The sequence below is a fragment of the Syngnathoides biaculeatus genome, chromosome 3, assembly GCF_019802595.1.
Source record: "Syngnathoides biaculeatus isolate LvHL_M chromosome 3, ASM1980259v1, whole genome shotgun sequence".
Classification (NCBI taxonomy): domain Eukaryota; kingdom Metazoa; phylum Chordata; class Actinopteri; order Syngnathiformes; family Syngnathidae; genus Syngnathoides; species Syngnathoides biaculeatus.
In genome coordinates, this window is record NC_084642.1 from 7209018 (window position 1) to 7226445 (window position 17428).

General features: G+C 42.4%; 2 protein-coding genes and 2 non-coding genes across 5 annotated transcripts; all 4 read left to right on the forward strand.

The window, feature by feature from the left end:
* The first annotated feature begins 248 nt into the window (after positions 1–248).
* Positions 249–8132, forward strand: gcshb (glycine cleavage system protein H (aminomethyl carrier), b). Its single transcript, XM_061814894.1, has 5 exons — positions 249–554; positions 2950–3029; positions 7389–7452; positions 7542–7673; positions 7764–8132. The coding sequence occupies exons 1-5, from the start codon at positions 410–412 to the stop codon at positions 7856–7858; spliced, it is 516 nt and encodes a 171-aa protein (XP_061670878.1). The 5' UTR covers positions 249–409; the 3' UTR covers positions 7859–8132.
* Positions 8133–9271: 1139 nt separating this feature from the next.
* rpl13 (ribosomal protein L13) lies at positions 9272–14221 on the forward strand. 2 transcript variants are annotated; one of them, XM_061814895.1, is made up of 6 exons: positions 9272–9313; positions 9769–9886; positions 11207–11348; positions 13056–13229; positions 13729–13785; positions 14008–14221. In XM_061814895.1, the coding sequence occupies exons 2-6, from the start codon at positions 9783–9785 to the stop codon at positions 14164–14166; spliced, it is 636 nt and encodes a 211-aa protein (XP_061670879.1). In that variant the 5' UTR covers positions 9272–9313; positions 9769–9782; the 3' UTR covers positions 14167–14221. The 2 variants fall into 2 exon arrangements, with proteins under 2 accessions (XP_061670879.1, XP_061670880.1); XM_061814896.1 differs by having other exon boundaries at positions 9294–9434.
* LOC133498697 (small nucleolar RNA MBII-202) lies at positions 12885–12962 on the forward strand. Its single transcript, XR_009794444.1, has one exon. It is a non-coding gene; the product is annotated as a small nucleolar RNA MBII-202 (small nucleolar RNA).
* Positions 13865–13949, forward strand: LOC133498698 (small nucleolar RNA MBII-202). Its single transcript, XR_009794445.1, has one exon. It is a non-coding gene; the product is annotated as a small nucleolar RNA MBII-202 (small nucleolar RNA).
* Positions 14222–17428: the final 3207 nt, after the last annotated feature.

A 17428-nucleotide genomic window follows, 5' to 3' on the forward strand; every position in this document is an offset into this window, starting at 1 on the left:
GGATAAGTGGCAAAGAAAGTGGATGGATGGATGGATGGATGGATGAACTGTACTAAAATGTTGACAATCGTAGCATTTTTAACCTATGAAAGAATGTTTGCCCTCCACCCCACGTCTCTGGATGTTGAATATCCTGATGGCTCGCAGGCCGTAGGGTTGACACCCTGTCACGTGATCCCATATTCAAAAGCTTTAAAGTCACTTTATTGACGAACGAAAACGGGGTGTGAGTGTAATCTGCATGCAGGCCGCTAGATGTCACCAAACACGAGCGCCCTTCCTCTCCCACCCCACCTCAGTTGATGATGCGCGCTCCCGAGGTCAAGTGCATGAACGCTGGCTTCCCAGCACGCCCGCGGGCGCGCACTCACTCACACACACACACACACACACTCACTCGGGAGCGAAGATGGCGATGAGAGCGGCGTTGCGGTGCCTCACCGCAAACTTGCCTTCCGGGCTTCCTCAGCGCTCACACGCGGGGGCTCTCCCGGCGACGCGGCTCCTGTGGGCGGCGAGGACGTCGAGCACCGCGGCCGACGCCCGCTCCGAAGGTAAAAAAAATTCCGGGGAACAGCGAGTTGGAAAATTCCAAAAACAAAAGTGAACGTCACGGTCGGCCGGTCCGCCGCGCAGAACTTTTAACGCGACCTGAAGATTAGCAGCAGCCCGTTAGCTCCATTCAAGTTCTTCTTCACTGCGACTCTTTGGACGCTTTTTCATGTTAGCGCACACGTGCGTTTAATATTACTGCAAGTATTTGTGTGGCACTCTCATAATTCATTGTCGAAATATTGTCGTGGTAAATCTCTGTTCGACCTGGCCGTGCACCTGCACTTCTCCACCCATGATTTATTCGCAATTCTATGTTTCAACCGGAACCAACCACCGATAACTTCAATAAAAATAATTAACGACATCACGTAAGTGATCCTCAGCGGTACTTCCTCCACAATCACGTCATTTTCTTGATTGGAAATGTTGATGTGTCACAAGTAAAAGTGATACTGGTGCTGTGTATCAATATCTGGAAAAAATGGCATTGAAAATCCCTTCGACTGATTCAAATTTTTCAACATGTTCAGTCCATAAGTGACTTTCATTTCCGTGAGTACCTTCCAGACTCGCCAAATCTGCAATATTGAGAAACTTTTTTAAAAAAAAAAAAAATGTTTTTAACCCCCTCACATGCTTCAAATTCATTATTAAGCTTTTAAACAAAACTATTCCATTGCTGTGCTCAAGAAATCCATCCATCCAGTTTCTTTGCCGCTTATCCTCACTAGGGGGGCGGGGAGTGCTGGAGCCTATCCCAGCTGTCAACTCGCAGGAGGCATGGGTACACCCTGAACTGGTCGCCAGCCAATCGCGGCGCACATGGAGACAAACAGCCGCACTCACAATTACACCGAGGGGCAATTTTAGAGAGTCCAATTAATGTCGAAAGTCGTATTTGTTTTTTTGGGATGTGGGAGGAAACCGGAGTGCTCGGAGGAAACCCACGCTGGCACGGGGAGGACATGCAAACTCCACTCAGGCGGGGGCGGCATCGAACCTGGGTCCTCAGAACTGTGAGGCCAGCGCTTTACCAGCTGTTCAACCGTGCCTCCCCTTTCAAGGAATGACAAACAATAATATCTCGCAACAAAAGTTTGAGGAGATGAAAAGAAGACTCGCTCGCACGGTTCTCCAAATAAGAGTCAATGCGGACTTGCTTCCAAAAACACGTAAACTCCACACAGCAGGCCCAGATCCTAACCTCCAACGTGAAAACGATGAGGTGGATGTCTTCACCGTGAGCTCACTGTGCCAACTGTACGTTGAACAAAAAAGAATTAAGCATTATATATCCAACACTAGAATGTTGAAATGCTAAAATGTTGTCTTTACGAATGGTCGCCAGGTTGTTGCTTATATATAATGTGAAACGCTATAGAAATAAAGTGACACCTCAGTTCTCGAACACAATCCATTCCAGAAAATGGTTTGAGAAGTGATTTGTTCGAAAACCAAATTGATGTTTCCCATTACAATGAATGGAAAAAGAAATAATGCGTTCCAAGCCTTTAAAAAAAATGGGCTTTTTAAAGTTGTGTTTTTTTTTTTAGCGTTTCCTGATGCTAAACTGGATAGTAGAAATACATGTATAGTTTAAATACTTTATATAATAAACTAATTTTAAGAAATGTATTTATTTTTTGCTTAAAATGTATCCTTTACTGGTAGAGTACGCTATGTTGGGAGTGCATCGCCGTATCTGTAGTGACTCGGCCCCCAGCCTTGTAAACTTTTTTTTAAAATTATTATTAATTAGTGCAGAATAACTTTAAACGCGGAACTTTCCTTCTTTGGAGCCATGACTGGGGGTTAATACGGTAGTCCTCGATAAGAAGAAAAACAACAGTCGCTACCGGGACACAATTGTGTACAGAGGCTGCGTTATACAGAATAACAAAATGCGCCGCGCACGTTATGTCATTTCTGGGGTTTTTTCGGGGGCCGTCCGAATTGACAACAACAAAACGCGTCGTGGGTGGGTCACCTGCTTACGCCGCGTGCATTATGTTATTTCTGGGTTTTTTCGGGTAGCGTGGGAATTCACAACAAAGCGCGTCGTGGGTCAGCCGGTCTGGCCGCCCGCAATATGTCATTTCAGGGATTCGTCGGCGGGCGTTCGAGTACCGATTTTCGTTTGAAAACGGAAGCAAAACAAAAAAAATCTCAAAATTTTCATTCGAAAACGGGGATGTTCGAGAACCGAGGCTTTGCTGTATATTAAAACTGCAACTTTAAACACTTGAACAGAGGAGACAACAATATTCCCATGTGTATTTTCTCTATGATATGATGGAATAATGATTATTACTGGAGATTAGTTTTAAGGGAAAAGTTGCCATTTGCTAAGTGATCCGCTCGTTGATCTTTGTTCTCGTTTTGTTCTCCGCGCAGCTTTAAAGTTCACCGATAAGCACGAGTGGGTGCGAGTCGAAGGTGACATCGGCACGGTCGGTATCAGCAATTATGCTCAGGTAAGCCTTTGTCTTTGCTCGCTCGCTAATCATGCGTTTATGATCGGGTTGTGACACGTTTGGCCCGCAGGTTTGAAGATAATTGGCGCGTTCGGGAGCTGCAGAGGGGAGTTCAACATCTGCACTTTGCCCTCACAGCAACATGCATTTTTTTTTTTTATTTATTTTTTTTAATTTTGCTACATTCCCATGCTCTCATGGGAGATACAAATTTACAAATCATCCATTGCCAGAAAAATTGATTTCCAAAGCTGTCAGAAATTAAAGCCATAAATGTGCGGTAAAGTCAGCGCAGTCTTGAGTTGCAGTTTCACTCCAGCCCGTTCGGTGGTGGTAACAATGAACGAGGGGATTAAAACAGACACTGGCAAAGTTTCCACCTCCGTTGGGGGAACATAATAATTATCAGTGATTATTATTATAATTATTTGATAATGTGCTCACTGCTGAAGCACGTAAAAGAAACAATCCCCAGCTTCTACCCCAAACCAGATATTGGTTGTAATGCCAAATTTGACCTATGAGAGGCAGTATTGTGCCACATGACATTCAGACTGCTTCTATTTGTTTTGTTTAGTTTTTAATTACAAATGCAGCAGGGTCCCACCAGAATAGATTCATGGCCTTTCAAATGTTTCGGATTGGGAATAGTCACTTGAAATATGAGCAAATTAGGTTATGAACTTAGGCATGGAACGGATAAAAGTCGTAAGTCAAGTCGCTGTGCAAGAAGCTAGGCCAACGGTTAGCTTGTCTCGTTACCACGGACACTGGGGTTGGAAATGCTTCTCCTATAATTCTGTTCCATGTCAAAATCAGTCTGTGGCTCATCCGAACTTGTGTTGACCAGACACATCGGAATTTCTCAAGTGGAATATTAAACAGATTTCGATTTATGATAACTGCCCATGACTGTTTTCTGGGCAGCAGGTCAAAAAAATCCCTCTTGGCACACCAAGGACAAGCTTTTTGGGTCAGTGCTCTTTAATTGGGCTTGATTATCGGCATGTTTGTAATTGTACGCTGCCTAAAAGCGAGGTGATGGTAGAGTTGAGCAGTTGCTTAAGGGGTCGTGGGCAGTGGTGGCATCGCAAAGTAGTAAAATGACAGATTCAGAATTTGAAATCATTCAAGGTCAACACACCAAGGCCACGTCATGAGGCTACAGCGAGCTCAGCGTGGCGTCGCGTCGTCATGTGAGTCCAGTTCACGTGGTTAATTGGATTTCTCCATTTCCCGTCATGTGTTAACTACTCTGTGAGGTTGAATATCACGTTTTGCCAGATGACAACAAACATTATAAATCACATTTCAGGCTGTTATTGGAAATCTATTTAGGCATGCCATTGTTTTAAAAAAAGAACAAAAAATAGCAACTTTTGTTTATCTCGCCAAGCTTTTACAGATTTTATTGTATCTAAAACACACCGATAATGTATGACACACACAAATTGCAAGCATAAGATGTAGAGATTGTACAGAGAAGAAAATAAGTATTTGAACACCCTGCTATATTGCAAGTTCTCCCACTTAGAAATCATGGAGGGGTCTGAAATTTTCATCAAAGGTGCATGTCCACCTTGAGAGAGATCATCTAAAAAGAAAAATCCAGAAATCACAATGTCGGATTTTTTTCAAAGATTTATTTGTCTGATACAGTTGCAAATAAGTGTTTGAACACCTGAGAAAACCAATGTTAATGTTTGGTACGGTAGCCTTTGTCTGCAATTGCAGAGGTCAAACGTTTCCTGTAGTTGTTCACCAGGTTTGCACACACTGCAGGAGGGATTTTGGCCCACTCCTCCACACAGATCTTCTCTAGATCAGACAGGTTTCCGGGCTGTCGCTGAGAAACACGAAGTTTCAGCTCCCTCCAAAGATTTTCTATTGGGTTTAGGTCTGGAGACGAGCTAGGCCACGCCAGAACCTTGATATGCTTCTTACGGAGCCACTCCTTGGTTTTCCTGGCTGTGTGCTTCGGGTCATTGTCATGTCGAAAGACCCAGCCACGACCCATCTTCAATGCTCTGACTGAGGGAAAGCGGTTGTTCCCCAAAATCTCACAATACATGGCCGCAGTCATCCTCTCCTCAATACAGTGCAGTCGTCATGTCCCATGTGCGGGAAAAACACCCCCAAACCATGATGTTACCACCCCCATGCTTCACAGTAGGGATGGTGTTCTTGGGATGGAACTCATCATTTGTCTTCCTCCAAACACGGTGAGTGGAATTATCACCAAAAAGTTCGATTTTGGTCTCATCTGACCACAAACCTTTTCTCCCGTGACTCCTATGTATCATCCAAATGGCAAACTTAAGACGGGCCTTGACATGTGCTGCTTTAAGCAGGGGAACAAAGAAATCATTTTTAAAAAATCATACATCGTGATTTCTGGATTTTTCTTTTTAGATGATCTCTCTCACAGTGGACATGCACCTACGATCAAAATTCCAGACCCCTCCATGATTTCTAAGTGGGAGAACTTGCAATATAGCAGGGTGTTCAAATACTTATTTTCTTCACGATACAAGGACTGAAGCTAGGCAATATTTTTGGTGTCAATAATTCTTCTGACGATCCCATCAGTTAACTAGCAAACATTGTCTATGCATGGCCACCAATTGCGCCTGTGGCAACTATCCCGTGAATGTGCTTCTTCCGTGTTTATTTTGGTGCCAAATATACTTGACAAATGTCCCGGGCACGACGAACACATTCTAATTAGCGATGCTTTGCGAAGGTAAATTAGCCAACGTCAATACCCCGTGATGCCAATTGTAGACTTGCTGTTGCGTTTCGTTAGTTGTGCTTCTCAAACTGTGAAGTTGTCTAAAACTTCAGACTTTTTTTTGGGCTTTTATGCACCCTTTCCTCCATAATTTTTTTCCTATATTTTTAAATTGCGCTGACATTATGAGCACAAACCACTAACTGATAAGATGTTCTTGGTTAGGGTACCCAAATAATTACCGGGGAAAATTCTTCTTCCCTCCACTGTGCAAGAAATAAGAACATTTCTTACATGAAGACCACAGCTGGCAGTGGCAGGATTTGTTTCTGAGCGGTCGGAAAAGTCACTTTAAACGGTTCTTCTTCCGTGGTTTTGTCGGCAAACCACGTTCACAGCGCGTTATCATCGCCATTGCCGTGACTTGATGGCGGCCGGATGTCGAGAAATTCGCAGACGCCATCCAGGGGCGGGATCTGAAGCAGCATAGGGGGGGGGGGGGGCAAAGCAAAGGCTAGTATCTTAAAGGTCCACTGTCTTGAAATGCACGATTTTTTTTAGAATGTCATTAATGAGAAAACAGCAGCCGGTATGGACTCATCTGTTTTTTCACCACAAAACATGATTTTGACATTTTGACCGCCATGAAAATCCTCTTGAGGGATTTGTTTTCGAGATGAAGCAGGAAGTGACGTACAGGGCAGGACCGCCCTCAAGTGGACTCGTTTGTTTCTATTAGTTTTACCTCCTGGAAGGTAGCTCTTTGTTCCTTCATGTTAGCCAAAATGCCGGCTTGTTGCATTGCTGGATATTGCTCGAACACTCTGGAGGATGGATTCGCTCTTCGTACTTTTCCAAAAGACCCGTGAAAAATGGATTGCACGGGTGCAGAGAGGACAAGAGCGTCATGGGTTCCAAATGACAGGTAGGTGTGTGTACACCTACTAAAAAAAATAAGGTAGTAAAAAAAAAAATAATAATAGTTTATCCGTAACTCAGGGCTGCTAAATGTAGGTGTGTGTCACCCCAACCGAAGCCGTGAACGACGGACGGGGCGCCACCGGGGTGGCTCGTCGCGGCGCCAGGCCGCAATGGCCCATCTCCGCTGCGGAGGTGGATCGCACGGGGAAGTGGTTTGGTCGCATGCGGTTTGGCCGTGATCCTCATATCATCTAAATGTGGCTCGAAACGATAGGGTAATATGGCCCCGGTCACTTCACTCGGTTGTGAGATGTTCTCTTCTTCGAAAAGAGCTTGCGTGTCAGAAGGAGCGTCGGAAAAATCCGAATATCTCGATTGTTCGTCTCCTATTGCAGGTGGCACAGCGTGTTTTCAATGGCGAATGTCGCGGAGTGACGTCACGGACAGAAGATGCAGGCAATATGGCCAACACTTGGACGTCGAATGAGATTTCCGCAACTTTGCACACGGATGACGCGCTCTCCGCTCATGTTTATTTTTTCGTATGGACATTGAAGTGAATAATGTTATATGTATTTGTCATTACAATATCTATTTTCGAATGTTTATAGGCATGACACTTGACGTTTAAACTCACATCATTGAATGCAGAAGAATCTTCTTACATGATTGATCCCATGTAATGTCTTCTTTGTTTTGTTTTAAAGGAAGCTTTAGGTGACGTGGTGTACTGCGGACTCCCCGAAGTCGGCCAACGTCTCGAACAAATGGGTACGGTAGGCTCCACACACTTTCCGTATCTGGGGGGAAAAAAAGCGTGTTGTGAAATGCGTCACGTTGGCGCCAATTTTGCCTCGCAGAGGACTTCGGCGCCTTGGAGAGCGTGAAGGCCGCCAGCGAGCTTTACTCGCCGCTGACGGGTGAAGTGAAGGAAATCAACACCGAGCTGGCCGACAATCCCGGACTGGTGAATAAAGCTTGCTATACAGACGGTGAGTCCCCCCCCCCCCCCCCCCGCTAAGAAGAAACGAGTATGATATTAAAATATGTTACCACCCTCGAGCTTGAATCTCCATTTTCAGGGTGGCTCATCAAGATGACCATCGAAAGGCCGGATGAGCTGCAAGGCCTCATGGATCAAGCTGCTTATGATCGTTTTATCAAATCACTGGAATAGTGAACCATGACAAATCGCCGTGCTGCTTTTTGTACTTCAATAACACCGATCACCCTCTGTGCTATTTATTCTCATTCCGAAACGGTGCCGTGAGAATAATTCTACGCTGTCAAGAGCTTCTGTTTTCGAAAGTTCTGATTCGGCGGTATAAAACTGTATAAGGGCTCCTGGGAATGTTGGATCTAGCGCCTGATGCTCGCGATCTTCAATGTGCACAAATGAGATGCTGATAAGTGCTGTCAATTTCATGAAATAAACTTGACACTTTCTTGGACTTTATTTTCACGAATGATTTTTTTTTTTTTTCGCCACACGGCTTTGAAAGCAAATGCGTTATTTGGAAAAAACGGGTCATGTGCGTTATTTTTGCTGATGAGGGTGTTGGCGTGTACACCTGACCCGGGTGCCTCATGCCACTTATTGAGTCCACGCACTTTGACCTTTGGCCCTAGGTGCAGATAGGAAGAGGGTGCATCGGCCACTGGATCAATTATTAATGAGGCAGCGCTTTTAAAATCGCTGAATGAATGACAGCACTGGACAGATATGTATTAAGTGATTTACTGCACTTTATCTTTTTGCAGTTTTTTTATGACCTTACATTGTGTCTCCACATGAAAGGGACAACAATTCTCATTCATTGTGTTACAGTGCAGGACCTCTGGCCCTTTGCCCGTTTATGTAATATAATAATGCCTCTTTTATTCCTTGCATTGTTGTCACTAGAAAGAGAGGTCACTCCGCGTGGGTAGAAGCAGTTTTTTGTTTTTTTTGCGTGTGCGTGTAGCTTTAGTTTCTGGATTTTGCACTGATATAAAGTGTGAAAAGGCTACATCTAGTGGCCAAATTGGGCATTGCAATCTCCAAACGTTCTTCGATATGGAAGTTATCAAGTGCCATCGGGATTTGAAATTAAAATGAAATTGAAATGTTACGTGGATTTTAATTTGAAATGTTAAATTCAATAAAATTCAACTACATTTCAATTTCACTTGTCTACTTCCATACTAAGACACTCGTTCCAAACACTGAACGTGTCGTTGTATATTGAATCTATAATTCATATTAATGTGGACTGTACAAACTTTATCTACAGCGATTATTCGTTAGTTATTTTTGTATCACATCAGGAAAAATTTCATTCCAAAACCAACGATGTCCATTTCGGTGACATTCCATTAAAAAAAGGTGCACAAAAAAATCTTCACACTACGGATTATATAACAATTTCGCGCACTAAAATTAATATTAAAAATCGAAATTGTACTTTTAAAATAAAGCAAATCTGATAGTTATTTTTATTAACTTCCCCGAATAATAAAAATAATGTACTATCTGGAGGCTATATGTACTCTTTGATAGAATTCTGCTCGTTGATTGGCTGGTTGGAGGATATCCCACAAACCACTGCCGTTCAACTTCCTTTTTCCTTTCGGCCATTTCCCCCCCAAGTAGGTATGTAAAACAAATCCTCCACGGAGTTCAGTTTAATCTCGTTCAATCCATCACATAGACGAAACGTTTCAAAGTCGAAGTTGTTCCATTTAGCAGCACATTTAGTTGCCTTTGAATTTAGGTGAATATTGTCGGTGATTTTCTTGCAAATGTCTCGGAAACCGTCTGTTTTCGTAGCGATGTCCACTACGAGTAACGTGACTTGTTAGCGTTTGTTGCTAGCATTCCAAATGTTAACGATGTTGTTTTTAAATAAAGAAGCGCGTAGAGTTGTTAAAGCATTTTATGTGGAAATTCCGAGCCCTATTTACTTACGTCAGGGGTCAACTTAATCGTCAACCTCTGGTAGAACCTCTGCTAGCTTGCTATCTGTTAGCAACTGCTCAGTGCAGATGCATGGTGGGTCAGCACCGGCGTGGAAGTCTTCTCATGCCTATACGTGTGCCGTGTTTCAGGGAAGTCGGCAGCCATGGCCCCCAGCCGGAATGGAATGATCCTAAACCCCCACTTCCATAAAGACTGGCAGAAAAGAGTCCGCACTTGGTTCAACCAGCCAGCCAGGAAGCTACGCAGGTGAGTGTGTCTTGACTACAGGAACAGATGCTACGCTAACTTGTCATATTTGTGCATCTGAGTTTGGATGCTTCTAGGCTTTTCTAAAGTAATTTTGATTGCGTGGTGCATATATTGTTGCTGGTGTCGGTTGAGGCGTATACACACACACACACAGGAATTTAAAACTTGTTTGGTGGCGTGACTTTCATTTAAGGTTGTTTATGTTAAGTTGTGTGCCTGCCGACTTTATCTGAAATATCCTCACTGTAGTTCAAATCTCACCACTATGAACTTTGACATTGCTAACTGGTGTCTACCCCATATTATAATTAAAAACAAGGACACCCACTTGTTGTTTATGAACCTATCTCATAATGTAGAAAAAATCATCTACTAGTTTATTTTTGGTGGGCTCATGCCAAAGCAAAGTTTAGACAAGTCTTGGTGCCAAGCAACTGCAGCGGTACCTACTTTTTTTTTTTTTTTTTTTTTTTTATAGAATACCATCTGTTGCTTGGATTATTTTCTTACATTGACTTGCAGATAAACATGCTTGGCAATATTGTTTTGACCAGGCTCATTTGATGTAAGGTTCTTGGAGGAAAATAAGAAAATATTTTTCCTGTAGGCATGACAGAGTTTCTCGTCCACGTGAAGAAAACAACTTCACAAACTTTTGGGTTGGCATTAAAACCCTAAAAGCAATAAAACAATGAATTTTTAAAATTTCTATTCGACCTCGTGCTCCCCCAAAAAGTGAAACATGCAAGGGATTCTGCTTTTATGTAACCCATTAAGTTATGTGCAGCTTTTCCTGAGCTCCTGCTGGTTAGTTAAGCCCACTTCAGTCTCTGCTGCTAGAGCCGTACATGTTGGGGGAAAAGTTAGAGGAAAGCTACGAGGCACTCTAGATAGGCCAAGTCATCGAAAGATCACAGCAAATGTGTGTCAGACTTGACTTTTCCGTTCATTTCAATGGGGAAAGTTGATTTGAGATGTGATTTAAATTGTCATCACAGAACAATTAAAACTTGTCAAAGAGCAACTAGGTTGTTGTGAGTTTAAGAGCTTAACCTGGACAAAATTACAGTTGTGGTTTGCTGCCATTTTGTGGAATTTTTGGTGCCAAGAAATAATGTACAAGATTATGGGGGCGCTAATTACTTGGAGATTTGCGCAACTCCTGCTAGGACTCAGTCGCGTACCAACACCAGGATCTGGGAATTTACGTTATATTCATAATAAATGTAAAGGCAACAATCGGTTTCTTCGTAGCGTATCGTGTTTCTGTGAAGTATTACGGTCTGGGAAAGTAAAACAAAAGGTTTCTTTTGTCAGGCGGAAGGCTCGCCAAGCGAAGGCACGTCGCATCGCACCCCGTCCTGCTGCCGGGTTTCTGAGACCACAGGTCAGGTGTCCCACCATCAGATACCACACTAAGGTCCGGGCGGGACGAGGTTTCACCCTGGAGGAACTCAAGGTAATTTTGGGGTTTTGTCTTGAACAACCTTACCTTCAGTTGCCAGTTTCTCATGAGGCTAAAGTATCTAACCACATTGTCCAAAAGGTATTTACATTAATGCCTAACGGATCTGTTTTTTTATTTATTTTATTTTTTGGGGGGCAAAATGTGCCAACATGTCACGTACACCGGTTGGTGACATCCAGCCCACAGAAGCCAGTCGAGTCGTAGCCTTACTTATTCTGTGTAGTGTGCTTTCAGTAAGACAAGATATGCAATTAAATAGTAATATTTCTGCTTGTCCAGTTCAATAACACAAAGTGTAAGTTAAAGGGGAAATCCCCTGGTTTGCATATCCAATAGATCGTGTAATATGTTCTCTATTTTGACAATGTGATGTTAAATCCTCTCTCATTTAATAGTGTTTTGAGAGGATTTTTATTGACAATTAAGAAATTTCATGGGCGCTGCCATTTTTGCGAGTCACGTGACCTTTGTGGGCGGGTGTAACTTATGTGCCGCTCCAAACGGTTGATTACATGGGACACCATTTATGCCCGGCGCTGATTTCTTGGATTTATCCTCATCTGTTGAAGAAATGGCAGTATCGGTTGATCGGGAAGACGGAGGAATACTTCCATACAGATTTGAACCCGTGGCTGTAAATAATGTTGAATATTCCGATGGTTCCTCGGGCGGGAATGATGCGGACTTCTGACGAGCAAGCTCCGGCAGCGGGTTGCGATCCGAAGCCCGGCTAACGGCCTCCCCGGACGCTGAAGCTCGGCGAACGGCCTCCACTGAAGTTCGCTCGTCAGACTCCGTTTCTTTCCCGTCCGAAGAACCACCCGTGGCTACTGGAACTCCGGCGGCCTTTGTTTACACACTTATTCCCTGCGTGTAGGCCTCCGAGTAGTCAGACTCCGCGTCATTCCGCCCGAAGAACCGTCCGAATATTCAACATTACAGCCACAGGTTCAAATCTGTATGGAAGTATTCCTCCGTCTTCCCGAGCAACCAATACTATTTCTTCATCAGATGAGGATAAATCGTAGAAATCAGTGCTGAGGATAATGGTGTCTCATGTAATCCAGCGTTTGGAGCGGCATGGTACACATCACATATTCCCACATAGGTCATGTGACTCGCGAAAATGAAAGCACCCCTAAAAATTTGTAATTGTCGATTTAAAAAAAAAAAAAAAAATCTTAAAACACTATTAAATGAGAGAGGATTTAACATCACATTGTCAAAACAGAGTACATATTACATGACCTATTGGATACATTGTTCATGCAAACCACTGGATTTCCCCTTTAAAAGTAAATTATTTTGAGTAGCCATCTTATTGACCAGTGAGACAATAAAATGTAGTTGGAACTTCCATTTAATTACAACATTTTAAGTCAAAAGTATAGATTTTTCTGTGGAGAAGGGGTTCATTGAGGACCTCCATTCAGGAATGACAGACCATGTATGTATATGTTACAAAGTGGGTTTATCACCTGAAAAAAGGTTTGCATATGAATTTGCTTTTGCAGTTGAACAGTCAGATGATGACAATCTCCGGAATCTCTGTATTGTCTTGATGAATGCATTGAACCCTTTTTATCTGATGACTGTTCCTAAATCAAGAGAACACCCTCTCCCTCGTAAAAAAATGACTGTCCACTCCGCAATTATTATTATTTTTAACCTTTTAATTCGCCTTGTTCCACCCTGTAGGCCGCAGGCTTCCACAAGAAGACGGCCCGCACCATCGGAATCTCTGTGGATCCCCGTCGCCGTAACAGGTCTACAGAATCTCTTCAGGCCAACGTGCAGCGCCTCAAGGAGTACCGCTCCAAGCTCATCATCTTCCCCTATAAGGCTTCTGCTCCTAAGAAGGGAGACAGCACTGTAAGTTCCTGGTTTGATGGCTCGGATTGGGATTTTTATTTATTTTTTTTTCCCCTGGAACGATAAAAGTACCAAACCAGTATAAAACTGCACCAGTAACGTTAAAAAAAGTGCAATTTTGCCCTGTAATAATACATGGGTGTTTATTCCGAAGCAAAATGACCACTCAGAGTAAAAGATCAAAATGCACTTTTATCTCACAAAACTGCAGTTGGCAATAAATTTGAAGTAAGACCACACTAGAGTACGAACAAGAGACGAACATAGTTATGGGAAAGCATTGTTTATGATGCCAACCTATTGTTCTAATGGAAAAATGAGTTTTGTACATAGAAAATGGGTACACTTGGATGGCTCGAGCAGGCTGTCATTCATAATTACATCTGCCTTTTCAAAATGTCGTCGTAAGCTTCCATTTTTTTTTTTTAAGTTTGATTGAAAGTTGTGTATTGGTAGGGATGTAATTGTGCCGAAGTAGTGAACATTCTTGTCTGTTCAGGAGGAGGAGCGGAAGATGGCCACCCAGCTCAGAGGACCAATCATGCCCATCAAAACTGTGAGTTGCACGCCTCCGTTTGCATTATTCAGATTTGATATGAAATTGCCAGAGCTTCATTTACATTGTTGCAGTCAGATGATGACAATTTCTCCGGAATCTCTGTATTTAATTGATGATAATTATGAACCCTTTTTCTGATGACTGCCCTTCAAAAACTTAATTGACCTTGAGAATTTTGTCCAGGTGTTGATTTTTATTTTCATTTTTTTGTCCTCCCAGGTACACAAGAAGGAGAAGGCCCGAGTTATCACCGAAGAGGAGAAGAAGTTCAAGGCTTTCGCTACCCTGCGCATGGCGCGCGCTCACGCTCGTCTCTTCGGTATCCGTGCCAAGAGAGCTAAAGAGGCTGCTGAGCAGGATGTGGAAAAGAAAAAGTAAATGTAATTACTTTCGAACGCTGCAAAATAAAACGTTTAAAAAAGTTAAAACTTGAGACTTTTGTGATTGAGGTCTTTCCTGATGCCTGATTGTGTTTTCCATCTGCCTGAACAATCACGTAATGGAATGCAGTAAAGTACTGCACTGGCTTCTGCTGCACTTGCTTCCACAGCATCAAGAGTTTGTGGACTGCGCTGTGTTGACACAAGTACGCAGAGACTGGACAATATGGACCTTTCCTATGGTGATCTTAAGCTCCGCCCCCTTAGTCATGTCTTGCAAGCTTCCAAAATGGCGATTGAACAGAACATGTTTGAAGTCGATTCTCCATCGCGTATTCCAGATAATATTGGGGTATTTTTTGCCAAATGCATCAGGATTGTCTAAGAGAGTTCTACACAGAGGTCTCAACTATTTCACGCAAGGATATGAACATGGAATTAAGATTTTGGACGGAACTGGACGCAATGTCAGTCACAGCGAAACGTTGGCGATCGATGGAAAAAGTTTGACGCCTCACAAACTTCATATTGAAATACAACAGGATAAAATTGTGGAATCGTACTGCGCATGTCAAGCAGGGTGAGTACTTTTTACTTGAAAGATTACGAGTAATATCATTGTAGTCTTTGTAAATAAGTAGGTGTATTCATTTGACTTGACTCGTAAAGGAGCGCAGTGCTCTGTCTTAAATGTGATACAAATGGGCAAATAGACATTTCTCTTGCGTGACATGGCGTATTTACGTATCACTAACCCGACTCGTCTGCGTAAAACATTACACATTCAGCAGGTCAGTGATATAACAAAAGTTGTTCTCCTGCAATGTATAAAGCATTGATAATAATTCAAACTCAGATAAGATACTTCTCCCTCACTTACCTTCGAACATACAGCCTTGTTTTATTGTGTACATTTAGTCGTACGTGCGCTCTTCCGAGAGCCTTAATCTATCGTAGACACTTCACCTGGGTTTTAGGCTTTGGAAAGTGAATCAACATGGCAGGGTATCTTTCATCAGAATTGCACGTTCCCCAATCGCATTTGAGGGCCATTTTCTTCGTAACATTAACTTTTCCAAGCGCACGCTACTGACAACCTGCATTGCTTGTGGGACAATACGGCGAGAGGGGCGTGGCAAGCCAGGGTTTAAGACAATGCGGCTACAGGTCGATGAGGGAGGGGGGGTAAAAAAAAGACCAAGGTTGAGTTTCAATTCCCAGAAATAATGTGAATTTATTGCTACACTTGATTGTCAGTAGATGGCGCGAGAGTCCCATTCCACAGAAATGTGGGCCGCATGAAAACCTGTTGAAATGAACTGAAAGTGTCAGGATAACGATCAAGAAAAATACTCATGGAAGAAAATTCATCAAGTCTCGAGTTTGTCCAAATGTTTTCAACACTCTAAAAATCCTGAATTACTATCAGAGTCATTTTAGTGTTGTCCAATAGTTTGGATCTGAAGCGCTGCGCTCCTTTGCATGAAGGTGCTTCCTTTTTCAAATGGAGTTTTGACTCGGGACGTCTGGTACCCCGTTTTTTTTTGTTTTTTTTTTTGTTCCAGAACGATACAAGTACATGCACTTGAGTACTCACCGGTATCACTACCAGCAACAAAGACTTTAGGTACAGCAAATTTGAATTGACGGTGACATATAGTCAACAAAGACCTGGTTCACAATTGTTTATCAATGCTTAAAACTGCTGCAGGGTAGGACAAAGTACTGGCATGGGTGACTTTTTTTTTTTTTTTTTAACCAATTATAGATATTTTTTTGCCTTATGTATCTGTGGCTGGTATTGGCTACTTCCACGAGTTCCCGACACCTTGGCGTAAGGCCTGTATTGAACCGATTGCGAATATCACTCTCATCTGTAGTTTATACCAGTGATTTCCAACCTTTATAGAGCCAAGGCACATATTTTAGAAATGAAAAATCCCACGGCACACCAACAAAAGTAAATGTCACCAAAAATGGATCGATTATTTACTGTATGTACTTCCTGCCATCAAATAGAAGAGGATTTTTTTTGTTCTATCTGTCATTGTGCCTCACTGTCATAAATAGATGAATAAAGACACATTATTTCTTTGGAATAAATGTTTTATTTTTTTTTTAGCAATTACATAAAATTGTATAACTTCCCACGGCACATTGTTTGGGAATCACTGGTTTATCCAACATATGACCTTAATGCCCTCTAAAATGTTAAAATAGGACATTTACAATGTGTTAATGTGTTTAGCTTTAAAGTGATTTACTGGGTATGTTACAAGCTATGATTATGACATTTATTCATCATGACATTCTGCTTTTTCTTCACAGGTTCCCACACCGTATCTCCGGAATCTAATCGAAAGCCCGTGTAAGTTGTCTTAAATGATTTCTTGTTCTGCGAAGGACAAATGAGGATTCTCATCTCTCGGCAGAACCTTTGCTCGTGCAAAGCGCGCATAATGTGATGTTTGAGGGTGCAGCATCGGGTGTCATCTGTTCAAACGTGGAGTCGAGCTAACGCATCTGTGTCAACATATTCGCTCGAGCGTGCGTAATTCTTTGCGTAATGTGCGGCCATGGAGGCTGCCTCAAGTGGGGTTACGTTCGGTTCGATCCCGTCTTGGTGAGGAGGACTATATGATGATGATGATGATGGGAAAAAAGAGGGGGATATTTTATTCCTTATGAGTTTATAGTGATGGGTAACCATTAAATACATCTCATTGGCGGTGAAAATTTTCAGATTTTTTTTTTTTTTTTCAGCTGAAAATGTCATTTTTGTGAAACGTGTAAATCTGTTGAGAATTTTTTTTTGGGGGGGGGTACAATTTGACGCGGGGAAGGCCGCCAGCATCTATCGGCAACACTCGGCGTGAAATTAGTCACAGGTGTGATAGCAGAAAACACCATTGCTATCTGTTAGCATTAAACATGGTGTTTATAACGACAACATACGGAAGCGTATTACTGCCACACACAAAAAAAGTTGCGTTTCACATAATTATGTGAAACTTATCACATAATTATGGGAAACGTGCCTTTTTTTGGGAAACTTTTCACATAACTATGTGAAACTTATCACATAATTATGTGAAATGTGACTTATTTATTATTATTTTTTTGGGATGTGGCAGTAATACGCTTCCGTAACAACATTCTGATTTCCGGCAGTATTTTGTCTGTATTTTCACTCTGATGTTAACATTTCATAGCGAAGCATTCTGTTTACTACGGCATAGTTACAGCTACTACTACTACTT